We start from the raw sequence: 22,042 nt of genomic DNA, 5'->3' as shown, positions 1-22,042 counted from the left end.
ACTTGTCTGAAGCTCAGTGTGTAACACATTTAAACAGAAAACAACACAAAACATGATACTGGATGTTCAAAGGGAAGTCTTCTTTGGTGTTTTGAATCTTGTTTCAACTGAATGTTTGGAACAAATTGCAGAGGTACAGAAAATGGTGTTATGTGAAAAGAGACAAATTAGCAAAGCACAGCAGCTATTGTGTCTGAATACCGATTCAAATCAAAACAAATCAAAACATCACACAGAAATGCAGCCACCACCTATAACAAAGCACTGATGTAATTTGAACCTAGAGAGAAAACTTCTCTTTTGCATCTCAAGAGGCAAAATTCCATTGTGTAGAAACCTGGCATGCTGTTCCTTGTGCTGCTGAGGAGATGCATCGTGTTTTAACTAGCATCCATGCTAAAAGCCAGTGACATTATCGTACATGTGTGACTTGGTTTCCTTCTGTCTGTCACCAGGATGGACGAGTCCATGTGTCTGTCAGCACTGCGGTCGCAGTTCTACTCTGTGCCTGCAGGAGGCGCCTTCCCTCCTCTCCACCCCTCCGCCCTCCAGTTGCACTTACCCGGAGGCCGCTACCCTGGAGAAATGAACCACGCAGCTTTTTCGGAGAGGTAACCATTCCGTCCTTCCTTCCTTCCTTTCTTCCTTCTTGTGTCGTCTGCATGGCTTTGTAATCTCTCTCTCTGCAGGGTTAGCACAGGTTGCTGAGTGTGTGTGATATTTTTAGCACACACCCCACAGTGCCATCCTTCTATACACTCATCACACTTACTGTCCTACACACACACACACACACACACACACACACACACACACACACACACACACACACACACACACACACACACACACACACACACACACACACACACACACACACACACACACACTCAGGACTCATACGTATATGCATTTACAAAAGGTGCATAAACTCTCTGACACGTTGAGCAGCATTTTCTCCACCTCTGTGCCGTTTTCTCTCAGTGTTTGGAGCTTCTTTTCCAGTTAGACTTAACACGTTGTTTCCATAATGCACAATGTTTGTGTTTGAAGTGGATGGTATTCATCATCTGCTTCTGTAATAGCTCCTGCATATCTTGAAGGTTTGTTTCTGTGCTATTGATTGTTGGTGAACATGTGTGCATATGTGTGTGTGTATGTGTGTGTGTGTGCATGTGAGTGCACGCGTATGCATTTTCTTTTTTGTCATACTCCTGTGGATATCTATTAAGTGTTCATCTGCTCTTGCTCAGTCATGCTGGGTATGGATTATTTTCCTTGTGGTAAATGGAAAAGTGTGTGTGTGTGTGTGTGTGTGTGTGTGTGTGTGTGTGTGTGTGTGTGTGTGTGTGTGTGTGTGTGTGTGTGTGTGTGTGTGTGTGTGTGTGTGTGTGTGTGTGTGTGTGTGTGTGTGTGTCAGCACATCAGTGCAGATTTCCGTAAGTATGTCAGAAATGTCTTCACCAGTGTGTGGCTAATATCTGCCTCATGTTGAGTGTTGCATCTCTCACATTTTCTCATTTTGTGTGTGTGTGTGTGTGTGTGTGTGTGTGTGTGTGTGTGTGTGTGTGTGTGTGTGTGTGTGTGTGTGTGTGTGTGTGTGTACTTGTCAACCTCCCTCACAGGCTACAGATGGAGAATGAGCTCCGCCAGCGTGAAAGAGAGCAGGAGCGTGAACGAGAGAAAGAAAGGGAGCGCGGGGCCGGGCTGGAGCGAGAACGGGAGGAAGAGCGAGAGAGAGAGCTGGACAGACAGAAGGAGAGACAGAGGGACAGACAGCAGCAGATGGTCAGAGCGGCGGAGAGTCACTACCTGGCTGAGCTTCAGGCTCGGAGGGCAGCGCCTGAGGACAGAACCCGACCGGGAGAGAGGCTGACCCCAAACCGGCTGGGTACCTACACACAAACATGCACGCACGCACACACACTCACAGAATGCCTAATTTAGAGACTTTTAAAGACAGGAATCTAAAAATATTTGTGCAAAACACCAACTAAATTTTCTAATTGATTGATTTGTCCCTAAGCTTATCAGGAACAGATAATGCTGCTATAAAAGTAGCTAAGAGCTGCCACAGGAGCCCGATGTCCAACAAGGCACTGATAGAAAATTTTGATCTACTATGACAATATTGTTGGTTGTTGCACCATAGAGCATTGGGTCATAACTGAACATAATAGAGGTTTGTATTTGGTTCCCTACATGACGTGTGTTTTGCTCTCATTCTGCCAATTTTAAGGAAAATAGTGAGTTTAACCTTCAGAAGTAGAAGAAGTGTGCATCATTCTGACATCAACTTAAGAACATAGTTGCTTTTATGATCTAGTATTTAAAATGTCGTCTTTCTCCAGAAAAAAGCAAGGACTCGGACCACCCAGGCTTCCCAGCAGCTAAACCCGTTCACCTGCAGCCTGGTCTTCACACCTCCAGGACCTCTGTCCCACACCCGGTGACCAGCCTGCTGCCTTCTCACCTTGGGAAGCACCGTGCTGCTGCTTCTGCAGGGATTCATGGGGCTCTGGCAGCTGCCATGATGACACAGAGGACCAGCGATGAAGTGTGGCTGGCACGGCATCGGGCACATGCACAGGAGAGGGAGGGTCCACTAGAGGTGGGCCTCAGGTCACCGGGGAAAGGTTTGGAACCAAGAAGAGAGAGTCACAGGTGAAAAAAATGAAAACAAACTAGCTTCAGAAAGGGAAAAGGGAAAACTCCAGTTGTCTAAATGTTGTTATTATAATTTTTTTGGCTTAACAGAACAAGTTCAGTCTATAACAACCTGAGCAGCAAAGACACACACCCCCATCTTGGTGCCCCACCTCCCCTTATTTCCCCTAAAGTTCCCCCTCATCCCCCTGTGCCTCCCACTACGCTGTGGAACCCAGCCTCCCTCGTCGACACACCTCCCCTAGACTCCCGCAGAAGGGTTAACCCTCCCACTCTGCCCAGTCGCCCACCGCCGGGACTGACCCGGGCTGACCGGCCTCTGATCAGCTGGGGGATAGAAAATGGGAGCAAGAGGACTTCAAAGAGTCCTGACAGGTACTCCTCAATGCGAGGAGCAGGCTTACAGGACTTGTGGACCAAGACTGAGCAGGAGCGAGCCATTCAGAGTCTGTACCCTCGACATCACACGAACAATCTCCCCCACAGGCCCCTTGTGCCCCCAACTACCCCGACCGAACCGGGGGTCCGGTTCCAAGTGTCCTCTCCATCCCTGACGAGGGAGCAAGCGCCTGACAGCATGCTGGTGTATGACGAAGCTCTCCAGCAGCACTGCCAGCTGCTCAGTAAACTGGACCTGGAGGAGAAGAGACGGAAGGAGGCCAGAGAGGGAGGTGAGGGTTGAGCCGGATGCTGCAGACATCAAGGGATGACTGTGGGGAATTGTTGATGGTGTCATTAAAAAGCCTCGTACGCTGCAATTTCTTTAATAATAACTAATGAATTCCTCTCCCACTCGCTTTTATCAGGTTATTACTATGACCTGGACGAGTCGTACGATGAGAGCGATGAAGAGGAGGTAAAAGCTCATCTGAGGAGGGTGACTGAACAACCTCCCCTCAAACTGGACGCGTCCTCCGAGGTGCACAAACGCACATGTTCCCTTCAGCTTTTGCATTTCTTTCTGTTATGTTCACCACCCAATGTGTTTCTCTTTTCAAAGAAAGTGGATTTTTTGCGTTCGTGCGGCCTCACCACTTTGGCCCACCGCGATGAAATTCTAGCTCAGAAGAGGAGGAAGAGGAGGAGGATGATGAGAGAGCGCAGCGTCTCTCCACCTGCAGTGCAGTGCAAAAGAAAGATCTGTTCACCTCCGACGCCCACGGCTTCCCTAACCACCTCGTTCTCTGCTGAGCAGATGGACAGCACCCCCAAGCTGGAGAAGAAAAAAGACTTCCTCCTTAAGTTCAACCTCAGCCATGTCAGCCTTCAGCAGAGGAAAGGTAACGACCTGCTTAGAAGTTACATGCATCCCACGTGCGACTTTGCAGCTTTCTTTCTTGGAAAGATCGCAGCATTGACTGTTTTTTCCTGTTTGGTGATTGCACAGAGGATGTAGGAGGAGTGAGAAGGCAATAAAGTTACGAGTTTGAAGTAAAAATGTTATCCTTCTACCGAATCGTAAATCAAATATTTTGTCCCTTAAAACTACACAAAACACTGGAAACAAATGTGAGGAAGCTTTTTTGGGTGACACTTGCATATTCTGTGAGGTCCATGCTATTTGATAGTGAAGATGAACACAATTCTTGTTGATCGTTCACTAATCTATGAGATGTTTTCAACAAATGATAGAGTTTGTGTTTCATTCCTGGTGTGGAGGGACAATGATTGTTTAAAAACTGCTTCTTGTTTCATTGCGTCTCAAATTTTCCTCCATTTTTAGTCTCTGAAGGACAATGATAATGGAATGATTATGTTAAACTAAGATGCTTTGATGAAATAGGATTTTTTTTATGAAAATAATATATAACGATCTGTTATTAGCTAAGAATGAATCTCTTCTGTTAAAAACAGGGAAACGATGAGATTTGGTTAAATCAGAATTTGCTGCTCTGACTCAAATAATCCACCCTGTGACATTTTCCTGTCAGCCTTTCCCAGACCGCTCTTTAAGCTCCTCAGTTTTTTTTTGGTGTGGGGTGTGTGTGTGTGTGTGTGGGGGGGGGGGGGGGGGATGAATGACGGGTGCTCTCATTCTGCCTTTTCTTCTGTAGATAAGGAGAGGACAGAGGAGCTGCTAAGGGCCATTCAGAGGAAGACTGTGACGTTAGACACACTCAGATATAATCCTCTACCGTTGTGCAGAAGTCCAGCCATTCCTTCAACTGGTGCGCCTCAGACAGACGTCAAGTCAAACACTTGTAAGGTTAGAAGACGTTTTTTCTTTAATGAGCTGTGCTCGTCTTTTAGGTGACTCCTCCAAACTGTCTCAGCCAAACGGACACCGGTACCCAGACTCTCCCAGCCCCTCTCCTCCCTTCCTACACAAACAGAAGCCCCACCATAGTGACAACATCAAACCCTCCGTGGACTCCCAGGTTGCTCGCATCCCTCCTCCGTTGACCTCCCATCATGAGAAGTCTGAATCCATAGACTCGAAGTCGAACAGGAAGCTCTTGCAGAATGGTGTTGCAGCTCCTCCTCAGAAAAAGGAACCTGGTTCCGTGCCGAATGGGCGGAGTCGGCCCTGGGAGAGGTTCATCCCTGAGGCTTTCGCTCAGCATTTCCACCAGGCTGTGCTGCAGTCCACTCACCAGAATAAAGGTTGGTCCATGCTTCCAGAAATCACAGCAAAGCCCAACTTTGAAGATTAAAATGACACTATTCTGCCACCTAGTGGTCAGAATCAGTACCACCTTTATTGATATTTTTTATTTATTCTTCTCAATTTGTGTCTCAGAGGTTGTGGGGAAACCTGATTGCATCTCTCAGCTGAAATCATTAAATCTCAGCCATGCCCCTCAGCACGCACACGTCAATGGCCACCACTTCCACTCATCCGCAGCGAGCCGGGGTACTCCAGCTCCTCAGGAACATTTATCTGATGAAGACGAGGAAGAGTCAGGTCAGGAAGATGAAGATGAAAACATGGAGGAAGCTCCAAGGAAGTGGCAAGGAATTGAAGCTGTTTTTGAGGCCTACCAGGAGTACGTGGACGGTGAGTGAACGGTGTTTGGGAGTTTCCTGCTTATTACTTTCTTTTTGGGGGGTAAATGAATAATTTCTAAAATTAGAGACACTGGTTTTAAAATCAAAACTGAAATGATCACATTTAGTAAATTCCTTGAACAGAAATCAGAATAAAAGAAAAAAATCTCATAATTTACTGCCAGTAGAGACACTTCTCCACCTGTGTGTTTAATGCTTCCAAAATAAAATCTACCAGCTGTAGTTTCCATTTGTTGATTTTATTTGAATTTCTTCTTGTTTCTTTTAGATTCACGTTCGTTTCAGTCGTGCTACTTCTAAAGGATCTGTTGGGTTGTTGGGTGAATGAGAACGGTGACTCTGTGTGGTTTTAATGAACACTCCTCTCTTTACAGAATGGACCGTGGAGCGGCACGTTCTTCACAGTCAGTGTAAAAAACTTGAAGCTCAGAATATCAATCTGACCAGAACTGCAGAGCAGCTTTCTCTCACTATGGGGGTGAGACGCTCAGTCTGAAAGTGCATGTCTGCTTTATTTTGTTTGCATAGTCTTGTTTTTCCGTGGCGACGATCGCATCTCTTTAACATCTCGTGTAATTCTTTAGGAGCTGGTAAGTCAGAGGCAGAAAGTGAGGGAGGAGCGGGACCGACTGCAGGCTCAGCTGGAGCACTTCAGGAGGTGTTTGACACTACCTAACATTCACTGGGGCAGGAGCCAAGTCAGTGGGTACACACCGAGGTGACCTCTGACAAAGGTCGTGTGAGGGGTCACGCCTCTGACAGTGAGGGGACCGTAACAGGAGCCAGGGTGCTCGCCACACTTGAAGCACTTGAAGGAGCCGGTGGTGCTCTTGTTGCCTTTCTGGCCAGTCATCGATGTTATCTGAATGTTCCCAGGGACGGTTTATTGATGTAACCAAAATCCATGGTGTCTAAGCGTCTGAGCATTGCTCCTCTCCTACTACCTGAGTCTACAGAGTGCAGCAAGTTTAAGTCAGTGAATCAAAGCACACCTCAGGCCTTAAAATTGACAGGATGCACTTAAATTTGACCTTCTGAGTTCTGCATCTCACAGACAGAGCAGCTTTCTTGAAGGATCTGCAGGACAAACTGAGCAGCTAAAGTCTACAAAAGGTTTTTGTTTGATAAACGTTGCTTGTGATAGAAGAGTTTTGTATGTTTTACTGCTTTAACTTGTGACAAGCCATATGCTTTGCGGGGATCGCCGCGGGTCAGAATAAAACGTTGTAGCAAAATTACCGACAGGTAGATCAGCTGTGTTTTGAACATTGTTGTGTGATGTCAAAATGTTTGGGAGCAGAAAGAGATGCACTGGGGTTGGAAGATTAAAAAACGTGTCAACCATCCAGGTTTTTTGTCTAAAAGTCAAAGTCATATGAATCTCCACATTCATCAAATTAAAAGTAATGACGCCTTTTGCAATTATTTCCAAGTTTTATTAGATAATTGCCATTACTTATGTCAAACTAAAGCCCTGTCAGACACATCTGACGATGATGAAAACGTATTGTACCTCTTTTTTTTTACAGAAAAGTTTAGTTTCAGGGACAAAAGTAATATTGTTGAAACTGAATTGTATGTAAACATCGGATATCACCATCTTTTTGTTCATATGACAATAAACTCCCACCACTGTTGGTTTATTTTCTTTGTTTTTGTTCAATTCTGATAAATCAGTGTCCCAGAATTATTCAGATCTCCTTGAGCACAAGATACAGCAGCAGTTTCTCCCGTCCACTACACCGTCCTGCTCAGTCGCCTCCTCAAGCCTGATGAGAAATCTTGAATATTTGCTTCAATCAGTTATGTGATGTATTATCTGGGCTGTACAATTGCAATGAATTATTTATTGACATATATTGATGTACATTCTGATGGAAATTTACATTAAAATATTTGTAAAAAAAAACTATTTTGTGTTTGTGAAGTTTTTACATCTGTTAGATGTTGAACATCTTTCCTTTAGAGAGAATTTTAGATTAAAACCATCATTATGTAAAATTAATGTTACAAATGCAAAAGCTGCTTTTTAAGGAAGTACAACCTATTAAAAACATCACACACACACAAAGTAAACAAATGATCTGTTATAGACTGCACATTGAACCCCTCTTTTATTTCAGATTCATTTCACAGCAAGTGAAAAATTGAAGAAATTCCTTCTACAAATGAAAATAAACAGCATGTTGTGTATAAATTAAAGGAATTTACTTAAGAATCAGAAAAAATCACACAGCTATTAACGTATTTTTTGGATGACTATCACCAAATAGTCGTTCTCTGCAAAGACAAAAGAAAGAGATGAGCAGGAAGTTAAGCTTTGAGTGAATGAAATGTTTGTGCCAGGGATCATGAGACACCCACCTAGACCCACCATGATCTCATGCTTATCATTCTTCTCGATACGTAAGCGGAGGGAGGTGAGATCATCTTCAGGGTCGATGTTTCTGACCACACTCCTGGCCATCACTGTGAGTCTGTCAAGATGTTTTGTGTACTGAGCAGTCAATGCGTCATCTAGAGTTGATCTCAAGTAAACGCCTGAAAAGATGACGCAGTAAAACCTTGTTTAGAGTGTAAACTGTTGCATCAGGGAGAAAAATGACCTGAATGATAAATGTATAAATCTATTTACCATCTAAGTTCACTATGATAATTCCAACCACATCTTCGCGGGCTTCAATTCTCTTTAACGTGTCTTCGACTTCAGCCTGTTGGACAAATGTTACATTTTTTTTAACTGAGATAAAACCAACGTGTGATCGATTAAATAACTTTATTCTTACCATTTTACATGAGATGCCAGTAACCCCAGACTTTTAAAAAATTTATAATCCCTTCTGTTGCGTTTTTTTTTCTCGCTCGTTGTTTCTGTTGCCCGGAGAAACGGAAAAGACGTCGGGGACGCGAGGCGGAAGTGACGTCACGTAGTAGTGTGTTAAGGTGTTGTGTGCTGTTTATCTTCTTTGCTAAAATGCCAGAGTTAGCGGTGGAAAATGTGGTTGTTCACCCACTTGTGCTGCTCAGTGTGGTGGACCATTTTAACAGGTAAGTGCTCACAATGTTCGTGTGTATTCTAAATTAATTATTGGTCGTGAAATTACAAATAAACGTAGCGTTGATGCTAGGCTAAGCTAAGGTTAGCCCTGCTGAGTCAGAGCCTCATTGAAAATGAATTGAGACATGACAAAGCTAGTTAGCTTTGATAAGATATCCGTGAATTATGAATGTAATCTATTTTTATAAACAAATAAAAATCGCCATAACGTCGTAGGACTAAGTAATAAAATCACATAACATTAGGGTACTTAGTCAATGGTCCTGTATAAAAACGTTGTAGTCCAAAAAGCCGAATTATTGGCGTTATAATGTAGATGAAACATTATTTTATTTACAGGATAGGAAAAGTTGGAAATCAGAAGCGTGTGGTTGGTGTCTTATTGGGATCATGGCACAAAAAGGTTCTGGACGTCTCCAACAGTTTTGCAGGTGAGTGTTATTAGTGAAAATGATGGAGGGGCATGACAGAAATGTGCATCTAACCTGAATTAGTTATTATCATTATGTTGACAGGTGTCACATCGTCAAGTGACATCAGTGTAATAAGAAGATGTACATTTTTTAACTTTATTTTTATTATGTAGTTCAGTTAGTTTTCCTGTTTTCTATTCTGTCTTCTAGGATTTTTCCCACTTGACTCATGAAAACTTGTGCTCACTTGAACAGGACTGGTAAAATGAATTGGAATAACTGTGTTCATGTGCTTAAATGTTTAACTTTCTTTAGGAACGGTTACAAACACACTAAAATCAATAATGCAAATATCCTTGGATCTCGAACTCTCAGTGAAGCAGAATTCACAGATTGTTGACATATGAATAGGCACCATTAGCTGGGCATATGAGAAATGTTAGTTTTATCCAACTGGTGATGTTTGATGTTTTTTAAAGTATTTTTTAAAAAAATGTCAACTTCTTAACATATTTTCTTCCATTTTTGTGGTTTTCTGAAATACTCTGCTTGTATTTTTACCTTACTGCTTAATAAGCACTGCAAAAATCTCCATGTAAAAATCCCTCTGGGATTAATAAAGTATCTTTGAATTTGAATTTGAATTGAATATCTATGTTCAGTGAGCATCAATTTCTGCATAAAACTGTATTCTGATGGAATAACTTCAGCACATTCATATGAATAAAGCTCTAATTGCCATCTATTGCTGAACTCTGCAGAGCCCCTATGGTATCAGTCTAATAATAATAATTAATAATTTAAATCATAATTTATTAGTCACCTTTAAGGATTTATCTTCATTATCATTTGGGATTTATTCTTTGAATTTCAAATTTTCAGTTAAAAACAAATAACATTTTCCTTTATTCATAAGGCATGTGTGACTGTGACATAAATAAAACTGAAGACTACTGGTTTGCTAAAAAATAACAATTAGAAATTTAACAATTCCAATAATTTTTTGGTATTGGTAAAGTGTCAGCGTAAACAATTGAAAAGTTTAAATTGTATCTGCTTTTTGTTGATACAGGCATTTTTTGTCCTGGGTGTCCTAGTTATTTATTTATTTATTTTTTAAGAAAGAAATTTCTTATTTATTTTCTGCAGAATAAAGCAAATTCTTCTGTTAAACACTCAATGATGCAGCCAGCTTTTACCAGGACATGTGGGACTTCAGAATGGGATCGAGTTTTGGCTCTAATCCAGACTTTAATTTCAGATTATCTTGAGGTCGTTTTGGTGCCGGATTTAATATCCGTTTCTTTTCAGTGCCATTTGATGAAGATGACAGGGATGACTCTGTGTGGTTCCTGGATCACGACTACTTGGAAAACATGTACGGCATGTTCAAGAAAGTTAACGGTATGGTGGTGACTCGAGCTGTTTTATGTTCTGTTACTATAAATTCATATCTGAATAATTGTTCTGTGATTTCCAGCCAGGGAAAGAATAGTGGGTTGGTACCACACAGGACCCAAGCTACATAAGAACGACATAGCCATCAATGAACTCGTCAAGCGGTACTGTAACAACTCGGTATGCTGTGGTTGTTTTTCCGTGCATTCATCTGGGCATGAATTTGTCTTGAAACTATTCACGATCTTTAAATACTCTCTTCTATTCTTATTTTGAAATCTCACCAGGTGTTGGTGATTATAGATGTGAAGCCTAAAGATCTCGGTCTGCCCACTGAAGCCTACATCTCTGTGGAAGAAATACATGACGTGAGACATAAATAACCCTAAAGATGGCCCATCGAAGTTTAAAAATAAAGTTCCCTTCAGATCAGAAGTTTTATTTTTGTTCATTTGAGCTGTTTGCTATTTTTAGGATGGCACTCCAACATCTAAGACATTTGAACACGTCACCAGTGAGATCGGAGCTGAGGAAGCAGAAGAAGTGGGTGTGGAGCACCTGCTGAGGTATGAGACCAACAATAATAAGGGTTTGTGATTACAGAACATTGTAAACCATAAATAACCTCCCTGTCTAATTTCTTTGTTGTAATTTATTTACAGAGACATCAAGGATACCACAGTGGGTACCTTGTCTCAGCGCATCACAAACCAGGTTCATGGTCTAAAGGGGCTCAACTCAAAGCTGCTGGACATACGTTCCTATCTGGAGAGAGTGGCTGCGGGGAAGCTTCCCATCAACCACCAGATCATCTACCAGCTGCAGGATGTCTTCAACCTGCTGCCAGACGTAAATCTCCTGGTAAGGCTGTTTAAAGGGGAACATAATGGACACTGAGGTGTCCCCACATGACCTTTTCAGTGTGACTGAATGTTGTTTTTGTTGCAGGAGTTTACTAAAGCCTTTTACCTGAAGACCAACGACCAGATGTTGGTGGTCTACTTGGCCTCCCTGATCCGCTCTGTGGTGGCTCTGCACAACTTGATCAACAACAAGATTTCCAACCGAGACGCAGAAAAGAAGGAAGGACAGGAAAAGGAGGAGGGGAAAAAGGAAAAGAAAGATGACAAAGAGAAAAAAGATGACAAGGACAAAGATAAGGAGAAGGCGGATGGTGCCAAAAAAGATGAGAAGAAGAAAAAATAAGTGTTCTTCCTCTAGGGTCTTCTCCCTCATCACGCGTTCTTCACCTGGATGGTGTTCCACTTTCTGCCCACCGCTTCTCTGTATGTGGGTCTCAGACTAAAAGTAGGACTCTATATGAGGAATTTTGTCATTTGAGATTTGACCTCATGATAAGTGACACTCAGAGACTTATTATATAGAGATGATGACGACGTTTGCTCTCCGGTGTTCTGAACTGTGAGGACATGTTTATGCTGTTTTCATAGTTGCCATGCTCTTGGTGTTGCTTTTTTGTAAAATGGAGCAAAAATGTTATTGTTTCTGTATCACTCAATAAATCGGGATCACATTAAAAGTTTTTTTGAAAATGTATTCCCATTTGGTCATTTAAAATGTAAAATAAAGCACAGAATGTTTTGTTTAGTTTCTTATTGGCAGACTTAATTCTGCTTTGTTCATTTTAGCAAATTAGATGATGATGCATACAAGTGCAATTGAATAAGAAAGAAAACAGTCATTCATATAGCGCCTCCTAAGATAAAAATTCACGAGGCACTTCACAAAAACAAAATTAAAGTATAATTAAATTGAAAAAAAATTATTACAAGTTTTTAAAATGAGAATAAAAAAATGTAAGGAGAGGGAGAGAAAATCAGTGGATCCCGGGAAAGGTGAAATAAGCAAAACAAGAAGAGGGTAGCATTAAAGGTCATGCAAATGTCAACCTGAACAGGTGAGCTTTTAGCTGCTTTTTGAAGGAGTCCACTGATCTCAGGCCTGAGGAGAGGGTTCCAGAGTCTGGGGGCCACAGCAGCAAATGATCTGTCACCTTTGGTCTTTAGCCTGGTGCGCTGCACAACCAGTAGGCTTTGGTCACTGGACCTCAGGGACCTGCTATGCTTAAATCACAAAGATGGGTAAATAATAAAATGTTATATAATTTGGATGGAAATTAACTGAAATTATCCATTTCCCAATAGATTATTTTACCAAGGGGGGAAATCACGTGTGCTAAAATGGCTACATTCCATTTCTGCAGCTCTGCACACAGTCACAGCACCATACTGCAGTGAAGCACTTTTTAATGCAACTGCAGATATTACAGATGGATCAAATGTGTACTTTTCAGGCACTTTTAAGCCCAGAACTATTGATGTATCGTGTAGAATTTCCTGCTTCAAAGATCTCTACCTTACTAAACCGGATTAGTGCTTTCCCTAAAATCCTGATGTATAGATGCACGCCCTCTAGTGGAAATTTACGGTACCGCACGTGAGACGCGCCAAATTTAAATCTTGCCAAATCAAATTAACTGCTATATTATCAACCAATAAATACAATTATATTCATTTTATTAATCATCATTTAAAGTATTAATTAAAAGTCAGCAATTATCTCCAAAGAGACACTGGTGCGCACAGAGGAACTCGTATTTATACATTTTTAAACTGCGCCACCGAGCTTCTCGCTGCTCATCCGGTAGTTTCTTAAACCTGCGGTACCACCGGAAGAACCGAACCTTTAATCTGAGTCTCGAGTGGGAGGAATCAGGATTATTGGGCAGGTAAACTGGATTCTGACGTAAAGGACTTAAACGCGCGCTGCACGGAGGAGGGGAGAGAAGCGATCGGAGAGGACGGACGCAGCTCCCGCAGCCTCCGGTGATCAAAGCCCAGCCCTCTTCACCAGCCAGGACCCGAACATGACTTTGAAGAGAAATCCGTGCTACGACTGAGCCGAACGGAGGACCGGGGGCGGAAACATGGCTTCTTATCTGCAGGTGAGGCGGTCAGCCGCGCAGCTGCTCTCCGCAGGTCGGCTCGTGGAGCGCCGATAACTTATTCATTTGTCAGGGTGTGGTGATGAGCCGCCTCGTCTACTGTAGGCCTTTTTTTAGTGAGACAGCAGGTTACTGTGATGTGCATCAGTGTAGAAAGGTGGACAAACAGGTGGTTAGGAAGAGGAGCTGCAGCCATTCAGGTCTGGGGGCTCACTTTAAACAAAATAAGGAGGAGTCACGTTTTTATTACAAACATTAATGATGACCGTTTCCTCTTCCTTCAGATTCCTGATGATGAGAAGGGACATGATTTAGACCTCTTCTGTGTTCCAAGACATTACGAGAATGATTTGGACAAAGTGATCATCCCCCATGGATTTATCATGGACAGGTGGGTTAATCAATCCACGCTCACCTTCTTACTTCTCTGCCTGCATCAGCAGCATCTTGCCCTGGACCCCAATTATCCTGCATGTTTCAGGGGTCTCACTGCTTCAACACATCTGATTTCAATCAGTGAGTGATTAATAGAAGGTGAGGACATCCTGAAAAGATAATTAGTCACTGAATCAGGGAGGCTACATTTTCAGAAGGGTGGCACCAGGTTTGGACAATGATGGCCTTGATTTTTTTTTCACTCTCCAAGGCATTTCCAGTTCCAATAAATTAAAAGGATCTGTTTCAGGATAAGTTGTTTGTATTGTTTCCTCCCTTCTCTGCAGAGTGTTTTATTATGAATTCATGATGGTGAACACAAGGCTGACTAAAAACTATAACATGGAAATTATTTATTCTCGCATTTCAGCTTAAGTTGACCTGTTTTTCTGCCCTATATCACACATGATTTGAAATAAGTCAATCTACGAAAATATGGCAACAATTAGAACTAGAAAGAAAGGCCTGAAGTATTTTAAAGACTAATTTCTTGCAAAATATTCAAATTTTATATTCAAATAATCCCAGAAATTGATCAGATTTTTTGTTTTTTATTTTTGCTATGACGGTTAATCATATCACATAACTTCAAAAGTGGGATGAAAATGACTCAGTCGCTAATGCAGCTCTCCCCTCTGCTGCAGGACAGAGCGCCTGGCTCGTGACATCATCCAGGACATGGGGGGACACCACATCGTGGCTCTGTGTGTCCTAAAAGGGGGCTACAAGTTCTTTGCAGACCTCCTGGACTACATCAAAGTTCTGAACCACAACAGTGATAAATCGGTGCCGCTGACGGTGGATTTCATTAGAATCAAGAGCTACTGTGTGAGCTACCTTTCTTGTTACGTCTCTGGAGCTTTCCTTTGCTGATGTCAAGCTTAAAACGCAGAGCTGGCAAATATACAAACGCAATCTTTTAAAATCAGCAGCTGGCTGCTGCAGCTAGTTTGGAGAGCCAAACTGAAGCGGTAATGCTGAGGTGATGGGGTTTGTGTTTTTCTTGTCTCTTTAGAATGATAAATCTACAAATAGTGTCAAAGTCATCGGAGGGGACGAACTGTCCAACCTCTCAGGCAAGGTTAGTCACATGGAGTCTCATGCTCAACAATTTATTTTAGTCAGCTTTATTTTGAATGATCTCTCTTTTTCAACAGAATGTTTTAATTGTGGAGGTAAGAGATTTTTTCCTGCTGTTTTTCTCAACTTTTTATTTAATTTCTGAGGGGTGACTCAGCAAATTACCACTAAGAACTATTCTACACTAGTCGGATTGCTAAAACCCAGCTCTTTTCAATGCATCTGATTTCCATAGCAAATTCCTGTGGTTTAACAGTGTTTTTTCTGTCATCGTGTCCACTTCCTGCTGTGATGAAAGGACATTGTGGAGACGGGGCGGACGATGCAGGCGCTGCTTTCCCTGCTGAGTAAATGCAATCCCAAGATGATCAAAGTTGTGAGGTAAGATGTGCAGTTTATAATGCAGAGAGCTGAATTTTAACTGGCTGATATGTCCTCAGTGTGCTCTCAGCTAATGGACAGGCTCCTTTAGGACTGAATTAGAGATGTGACAGAGGGAGGGGGCAGCTTAAGAGTTAATCTGCTGCACTATAAATTGCACTGTGGAGGCAGAAGTCTTTTTTTTCCTAATGTCAAACAGAACCAATATAGGCTCTCTGTAATGCTTTTACCGAAGATGTTATTCGGCTAATATCCACCATGGAATCACCACTTATTTAAAGCGCTGATTAACCCTCTCAGACTCAAATAAAGTTTTGGTAACAGGACGAAAAACTAAGTCCTTCAGGGGTACTTCTGAGTAAAAATATGCTCATGAAATTGTAGAATAACCAGGTACGTAGGTTTTTGACTGTTGCAAATCTGCAACGCCTGCCTCCAGAGGGCTAACCCCCCTCCCCCCCCCCCCCCAAAAAAAAACTAAAGGTTGTAGCTGCAGTTCCTGTTCCTGCAGAGGTTTAGCAACATTTAACACTTAGATTGTTGCTTCTCTTCAACACATTGTTTTTAACCCCTTTACTGAGTCTTTGTTCTGATCTATGCACTGATGTTGACATGTGATTCTTGTCTGAGTAGGCTGCAGCCATCTGCATGTAAACGTGTAAAAACCTGTTGCAGTTCTTTGCATCTCTTTTTAAATTTCGTGCATTTTCTTTAATCTCTTCCCAGCCTTCTAGTGAAACGGACTCCCAGGAGTTCGGGATATAGACCAGACTGTGAGTACCCTTCTCTCTCTAGTGATGGAAAAAGCATTCATGTTTGTCCACTGTACATGTGGTCTGTCATTTATGGGACTAATAACACGACTCACAATCCCCAGTTTCTGATTATATAAGGTTTTTAGGTTTGAGTTGGGTAATCTCTTTAAAGATTACCTCCTCAAAGACAGCTGTTACTGTAAGCGTTTTGACTTCCCACTAACGCTGACAACTTCATCACAGCCTCACAGGAACTGTAAAAGACCCACAACTGTGACTTAGTCTTTCAGTGTAGATGTCTTAAAGGTAGTGGCTTTCTCTGGATAACTCACCTTGATGGTGTGTTTTATTTCTTTTAGACATTGGCTTTGAGGTGCCGGATGCCTTCCTGGTGGGTTACGCTTTGGACCACAATGAGTACTTCAGAGATCTCAGTGTAAGTGTTGGAAAAAGTCATTCCTACTAGAGATCACTGCAAATGCAAACAAGTGTTCCACAACTTTGAGAATTAAAGAGCAAGTCACCTCCTACCAGATTATTACTCCACTCCCATTCCGTTTGAAAAATGCAACAATTGCTGTTGCCTAGCAGACCGAGAGGGTGGAGCCGCTAACAAATCACACACACACACACACACACACACACAGGCTGACAACAACATTGTGACATCATAAGGTACCAGCTAACGTCCTAGGGTACCTCTTAGCCAGTAGCGATGGCAGATTTAAATTCAAATGCAGGGCAGAGTTTTTACCCGACAACGGCATGACACTGACAGTGTCCATCCATCCATTTCATCCGCTTATCCGGTGTCGGGTCGGGGGGGCAGTAGCCTAAGTCGAGAGGCCCACACTTCCCTCTCCCCAGCCACTTGGGCCAGCTCCTCCGGGGGAATCCCAAGGCGTTCCCTGGTGAGAGACATAGTCCCTCCACCGTGTCCTGGGTCTACCTTTAGGTCTCCTTCCGGTTGAACGTGCCCAGAAAACCTCACCAGGGAGGCATCCTGACCAGATGCCCGAGCCACCTCAACTGGCTCCTCTCGATGTGGAGGAGCAGCGGATCTACTCCGAGCCCCTCCCGGATGACCGAGCTCCTCACCCTATCTCTAAGGGAGAGCCCACGTGGCAGGGGTGAGGAGTGAGCACCACCTCACCCCTGCCACATGGACCTCAAGGGATAAACCATCAATCCTGCTCAATGGTCAACTTTCCTCGCGGGGTCACCCATGAAGACAGTGGGAGGGTTAAATAGTTTATCAGAGAAAAGTTGATTTAGGGGTGACTTGCTCTTTAAGAATTAACAGGCAGTTGAACAGGTGGGCCCATTTAAGTGGCAGGTGAGGGTATATTATACCCATTAAATTACAAAAATCCTATTTGTCAGCTGCTTTTATTGTGTTGTTTTATTGAGGCTTTATTTAATATAATATTGACTTTGGCTGTTGCTGCTGCAAAGGATTATGGGATATAATTATCTCTCCCTTTCAAGAGAAATGGTTTACTAGTTTCTCTTCTAATCAAGATAATAAAAAGAAGTCTTTGAGGATTTTTGCGATTTAATAAAACCAAACCTGACAAAATGAGTTATCATTTATTAACTTCTCAAATGATTGTAAGTCCACTCATGAGTTTATTCAGCTGAAGCTGTTTTCATGTCTGATGTTAGAAAACGGTACTTTTTAAAATTAAAAACCTGACATTTCTTCAGATGCTGCTTCTTAATCTAAAAATGAAGACAAACTCCTCTGTCCTGCTTTGCAGCTGGTAAAAGTCATCCTTTTAAAAGGTCTTTGGGGGAATTTGCTGCTACATAGAGGTCTGCTCTAATCTCTAATTTCACTGAGGCTGCAGAGCAGAACAAGGACGAAGCTGCAACTCTAGACAGCGCAGTTGAAAACCGTCAGCATCACAGTAGATTGACTGGTTCGATTGCCAACTGCCACAATTACTAAGGAAAACGCTGAAAAATCTTACTGAGCTGTCAAACATTCCCATAAAGAATCTTTAATATAGCAGGTTTCCAAGTTGGACTTTACCAGGTCTGTCTTTTGATTTTCTGATCCACAGCACATCTGCATCCTGAATGAACGGGCCAAGGAAAAGTACAAAATGTGAGCGTTCGAAGCAGAGACGATATCTGATTCACTAAAGACTTGGACCACTGTGATGATCCTTCTTAGTTTTTTTTTTCTGTTAGGAACTTTGTTAGTTTTTGCACAAGAATCCACAAGAATGTCTCTAAGTAGAACATTTATTTTCCCTCCTATTATTGAGTAGGATTAACAGTGTAAATGGAGAATATTTAGTTACGTAAATTTTAATTACTTAATTTATAAGTATAGTCTTTAACTGTATATTTAAGTTATTTGTAGAAAATGGAGAGAAGAATGTATTTGCTGTGGCATACTCGTGTTTCAAGCTGTGTAAAATCCTGATTTCATACATTTTGGTTTATATAAGTGCACTGACTCTCCAGTGAAATTAAAATGTAATTTATTTTAAGCTTTATTAACAGATTGATGTTTTCATTAAGGACCTATTTACAGCAATATAAATCCAATTTAAACCCTCAATCCTGTTTTCTGTTGTTCTTTTTTGTTCTCCCAAAAGAAGGTGTCTTAACATAACGCATGTATATCCATCTAAAAACAAAACTGTCCCTTAATGTTTTATTTTATGATCAGTCATTTTTGGGAGGTAAATGTATCTTTTTTATTAGAGTAGCCTATGACAATAGGACACAGCTCTACACAAATTCAAGAACTCAATTCCCTATTTTTTTCATTATTTTGTTTTTTTTTTAGTAATTTTACATTTCTGCTCCCATTTATGATTTATTTTTAATTTAATTGTAAATATAATTGTACATATGCGATGCCTGTTCTTGTATATGAAAACAGGTGATATTTTTGTGTTTTATTTTACATCCAGTTTTTGGTTGTTTGTTACATGTGTTATATTCATTTATGTCCTTGGTCATTTAGCACAATTGTTTGATAGCTATATATTTTCTTCACTTTTCAATTGTCTTCTCTCAGTCTTGTTATATTTAGTTTTTGTAAACGTTGTGAATTTGATATTTGCGTTTTTCTTCACTGACCATCCTGCCTGTCATTTTGCCTGTATGTTTCATGTTAGTTTCTTTGGTCTATTTTTAAATTTCTGTATAAGGACTTCCATATTTTTGACTCCTGGAGCTGTTTCGTGTTGGCATTCATGTTGACTGAACATGCTGAATAATGAATTACTTCAGATGATTTTGTCCATAGACATAAATACGTAGACGCCCCATTGGGCGCTGGAGAGCGTAGCAGAGTCACCGCCATATTGGATAGGTCGTCTCTGCGCAGCCTATAATTTCTTGCGACGTCTCTAGTCTGATAGGATTTCATATTTAGATTTATTTTTATTTAATTATATTGATGTTTTAATTATGCCATTGTGTCTGTTTTTTTTTTGATAAAGCTTGATAAAAGGGTGTTTTTAGTTGGTTAAACTCAATCGTCAACAACAGTGAACAAAACTTCCGGGAAGGAGTGGGCAGGCACTTTGCTGTGATTGGTTATTTGAGATAATCCAGGTTACGGTTGGTTGAAAGGAAGAGAGACGGGCAGTTTATCCAATCGGTGTTCTCGCTACGTTAATCAGGAAGTAGAACCGGTAGGTTAAGTGCACGCGCAACTCACCTGCGGACTTCTGGAAAACATTTTTTAAACATCTTTAGTTAATGTTAAAAAGTAAATGTACCTGTTTTGACTGCACTGTTTGTTTGTTTTTTTAGCACGTTTAGCTCAACTAAAGCAGCTCAAATGAGATGGTTTTGATACAAATCAACAATTTTAGTCACGTCACAAATTTATCGGTTGACAAAATTTGCAGATAATCAGGTATAAACCAGTCGTAGCCTAGAGTTTATGCTGTAGAATCATAATGCAGACGAAAGCTCAGGTAATAGCCGCTTTAAAGCAGTTTGACGTCAGAGATAAATTCGACTCTCTACCGGTCCTGCCAAAAGCCTCAGTTCTGATCCCGCTGTTTGTGAGGGATGGGAAGCTGCACGTCGTACTGACTCAGCGTTCCCAACAGGTAACTTAAAAAGACATGGGTGTTAGTTGGAGTAATACCTTTCTCATCCACTACAGCCTGCTTTTTGTTTTGTCCATGTAGCTGAGGACCGGTGGAGGTGAGGTATGTCTCCCAGGTGGGAAGAGAGACCCCAGTGACCTTGATGACGTGGACACAGCCCTGAGAGAAGCAATGGAGGAAATCAGTCTAAAACCTGATGATGTGCAGGTGGTTTGCACACTGTACCCAGTCTTCAGCAAGGTAAAAACACAGCATCATCTGCCGGTAGACTATTTTTGTGTTGCAACACTTAACTATTCTCCAACAGACGGGCCTGTTGGTGACCCCAGTCGTGGGCTTCATCGAGGAAACATTCCACCCAACCCCAAACCCAGCGGAGGTCAGTGCTGTGTTTACAGTCCCACTGGACTTCTTCATCTGTGAGAAAGACCACTCAGCTGCCCACGGTGTTCCTGGGATGTTGGGGCCTTTGCACTCGTTTTATTTCCAGGACCCCGTTTCAGGAAGGGAGTTTCACATTTGGGGACTGACTGCCTTGTTAGCTGTTCTGGTCGCTGTCCTGGCTCTGAAGAGAAAACCTGAGTTTGACACCGGTTTTGATTTGGAGGATCCTTTTTCATTTTTCCATCAGATTCTACATTTGAGATTGAGTAAACTATAACCTGACTTGGATGTTTATGAAAAAAAAATCACATTAGAGTGCACTTTAAGGTTGACATATGACTTATAAGTTCTATGGTAGATATAAACATGTTAAGTTTTTTTGCACTAAATCTCTCATGAAGCAGTTTCACCAGTTTTACTCTCTACAGTTTCAGTATCTTCCAGAATGAGCCGTTTCAGGGATGTCAATTTAAAGAGTAACTAAACCCCAAAATAACATTTTTTTGCTAATTAACTGTATAATGGAGTCTTTACAAATGCAATCTTTCTGTTTCTGTGCATTTTTTGACATGTTTGTGTAAACTTCCTTAAATCTAGAATCTAGATCTAAAACGTCTATGTGCTGCCCCACACACTGGCTGCTATAAGATGAGAAGCTCTAAAATCAAGGAGGGACCATCTCTTGCACCTAATTTATTTCTAATTTCCCTGGTGTGATGTCACACACAGGGACTTTTAGAAATGGCTTGTTTTTGGCACATAATTCCAAAAAAACAACCAAACACAGACAAAAGGAATGGACATTTTTTTTTCATGTTTGGATTGGAGTCAGTAGAATTAAAATTAAATTAAAATTAGCCATCTGGACACATTTTGTTGTAAAGATTGAAATAATGCTGATTTCATTTGCTTCCACTAATAAACTTGAGTCTTTTAAAATGAGCATATGTGAAGTGAAACAGGGGAGGGTGGAACAAATGACACCGATCTTTGTTTTACACTTTTATTAATTCATTTAATGTAGCAGCAGGATTACAGATATAAACAGAAGAGTATACAAATGTCCAGACAAAGGCAAAGTACATGTTAATAGATCAAATGTACACGCAGGGGTTGACCTTTATCCCTACTGCAGGATCTTTAAGGCTAGATACTAAAGCTCAAGCTACACAAAACCGATACAACAGAACTGTTGGAAGGATGAGAAATAGAAAGCAAACTAGAAGTGAGCACACTGATTACGCTCAAGATACAGCTCACACTATTGGCAGTTAACAGTAAATTTATCATGGTTGCCCCTTTTGATCAGTTATTTCACAGCAACAATGTTGAAAAGCACATCAACACAAGAATGCTCGTCATAAAGCAATCGCCACGGTCTCCTCCCCTTTACCTCACATGAACCAATCTCA

The 22,042-nt window shown here is 41.6% G+C and overlaps 5 protein-coding genes across 8 annotated transcripts in view; 4 read left to right on the top strand and 1 right to left on the bottom strand.

The window, feature by feature from the left end:
* Positions 1-7,319, top strand: part of LOC107388524 (genetic suppressor element 1) — a 59,614-nt gene extending 52,295 nt beyond the window's left edge. For all 3 annotated transcript variants that reach the window (XM_054733148.2, XM_054733149.2, XM_054733150.2), the window contains exons 6-16: positions 456-611; positions 1,626-1,891; positions 2,352-2,664; positions 2,758-3,338; positions 3,474-3,586; positions 3,668-3,947; positions 4,722-4,835; positions 4,918-5,271; positions 5,408-5,665; positions 6,051-6,154; positions 6,261-7,319. In XM_054733148.2, the coding sequence (XP_054589123.2) occupies positions 456-611; positions 1,626-1,891; positions 2,352-2,664; positions 2,758-3,338; positions 3,474-3,586; positions 3,668-3,947; positions 4,722-4,835; positions 4,918-5,271; positions 5,408-5,665; positions 6,051-6,154; positions 6,261-6,398 (2,677 nt within the window). In that variant the 3' untranslated portion in view covers positions 6,399-7,319. The remainder of the gene's footprint in view (positions 1-455; positions 612-1,625; positions 1,892-2,351; positions 2,665-2,757; positions 3,339-3,473; positions 3,587-3,667; positions 3,948-4,721; positions 4,836-4,917; positions 5,272-5,407; positions 5,666-6,050; positions 6,155-6,260) is intronic.
* Positions 7,320-7,763: 444 nt separating this feature from the next.
* On the bottom strand, positions 7,764-8,576 carry LOC107388914 (dynein light chain roadblock-type 2). Of its 2 annotated transcripts, none has more exons than XM_015964716.3 (4): positions 8,463-8,576; positions 8,312-8,387; positions 8,041-8,217; positions 7,764-7,956 (listed from the first exon to the last, which is right to left on the bottom strand). In XM_015964716.3, the coding sequence occupies exons 1-4, from the start codon at positions 8,463-8,465 to the stop codon at positions 7,916-7,918; spliced, it is 297 nt and encodes a 98-aa protein (XP_015820202.3). In that variant the 5' UTR covers positions 8,466-8,576; the 3' UTR covers positions 7,764-7,915. The 2 variants fall into 2 exon arrangements, with proteins under 2 accessions (XP_015820202.3, XP_015820203.3); XM_015964717.3 differs by having other exon boundaries at positions 8,051-8,217.
* On the top strand, positions 8,567-12,102 carry psmd7 (proteasome 26S subunit, non-ATPase 7). Its single transcript, XM_015964715.3, has 8 exons — positions 8,567-8,724; positions 9,074-9,165; positions 10,459-10,551; positions 10,628-10,725; positions 10,833-10,913; positions 11,020-11,111; positions 11,208-11,406; positions 11,494-12,102. Exons 1-8 carry the CDS (start codon positions 8,651-8,653, stop codon positions 11,749-11,751), a joined length of 987 nt encoding a protein of 328 aa, XP_015820201.1. The 5' UTR covers positions 8,567-8,650; the 3' UTR covers positions 11,752-12,102.
* A 1,244-nt stretch (positions 12,103-13,346) lies between these two features.
* On the top strand, positions 13,347-18,729 carry hprt1l (hypoxanthine phosphoribosyltransferase 1, like). The gene is made up of 9 exons (XM_015964712.3): positions 13,347-13,510; positions 13,795-13,901; positions 14,590-14,773; positions 14,961-15,026; positions 15,103-15,120; positions 15,324-15,406; positions 16,133-16,179; positions 16,521-16,597; positions 18,228-18,729. Exons 1-9 carry the CDS (start codon positions 13,493-13,495, stop codon positions 18,273-18,275), a joined length of 648 nt encoding a protein of 215 aa, XP_015820198.3. The 5' UTR covers positions 13,347-13,492; the 3' UTR covers positions 18,276-18,729.
* Positions 18,730-19,946: 1,217 nt separating this feature from the next.
* On the top strand, positions 19,947-21,048 carry nudt7 (nudix (nucleoside diphosphate linked moiety X)-type motif 7). The gene is made up of 3 exons (XM_015964713.3): positions 19,947-20,246; positions 20,328-20,486; positions 20,554-21,048. The coding sequence occupies exons 1-3, from the start codon at positions 20,091-20,093 to the stop codon at positions 20,905-20,907; spliced, it is 669 nt and encodes a 222-aa protein (XP_015820199.1). The 5' UTR covers positions 19,947-20,090; the 3' UTR covers positions 20,908-21,048.
* Positions 21,049-22,042: the final 994 nt, after the last annotated feature.

The sequence above is a fragment of the Nothobranchius furzeri genome, chromosome 4, assembly GCF_043380555.1.
Source record: "Nothobranchius furzeri strain GRZ-AD chromosome 4, NfurGRZ-RIMD1, whole genome shotgun sequence".
NCBI lineage: Eukaryota > Metazoa > Chordata > Actinopteri > Cyprinodontiformes > Nothobranchiidae > Nothobranchius > Nothobranchius furzeri.
Note: the sequence above shows the minus strand (reverse complement) of the source record. Positions and strands in the feature narration are given on the sequence as shown.

Coding starts and splice junctions, on each gene's coding strand:
- LOC107388914 (XM_015964716.3), bottom strand. Junction 8,218..8,311: donor TATCATAGTGAACTTAGATG/GTAAATAGATTT, acceptor TCATCTTTTCAG/GCGTTTACTTGAGATCAACT. Junction 7,957..8,040: donor TGAGATCATGGTGGGTCTAG/GTGGGTGTCTCA, acceptor TTGTCTTTGCAG/AGAACGACTATTTGGTGATA.
- nudt7 (XM_015964713.3), top strand. CDS start 20,091: ATGCAGACGAAAGCTCAGGTAATAGCCGCTTTAAAGCAGTTTGACGTC. Junction 20,247..20,327: donor TGACTCAGCGTTCCCAACAG/GTAACTTAAAAA, acceptor TTGTCCATGTAG/CTGAGGACCGGTGGAGGTGA. Junction 20,487..20,553: donor TGTACCCAGTCTTCAGCAAG/GTAAAAACACAG, acceptor ATTCTCCAACAG/ACGGGCCTGTTGGTGACCCC.
- hprt1l (XM_015964712.3), top strand. Junction 14,774..14,960: donor TTAGAATCAAGAGCTACTGT/GTGAGCTACCTT, acceptor TTGTCTCTTTAG/AATGATAAATCTACAAATAG. Junction 15,407..16,132: donor AAGATGATCAAAGTTGTGAG/GTAAGATGTGCA, acceptor ATCTCTTCCCAG/CCTTCTAGTGAAACGGACTC.
- psmd7 (XM_015964715.3), top strand. CDS start 8,651: ATGCCAGAGTTAGCGGTGGAAAATGTGGTTGTTCACCCACTTGTGCTG. Junction 10,726..10,832: donor AGCGGTACTGTAACAACTCG/GTATGCTGTGGT, acceptor AAATCTCACCAG/GTGTTGGTGATTATAGATGT. Junction 11,112..11,207: donor GGTGTGGAGCACCTGCTGAG/GTATGAGACCAA, acceptor ATTTATTTACAG/AGACATCAAGGATACCACAG.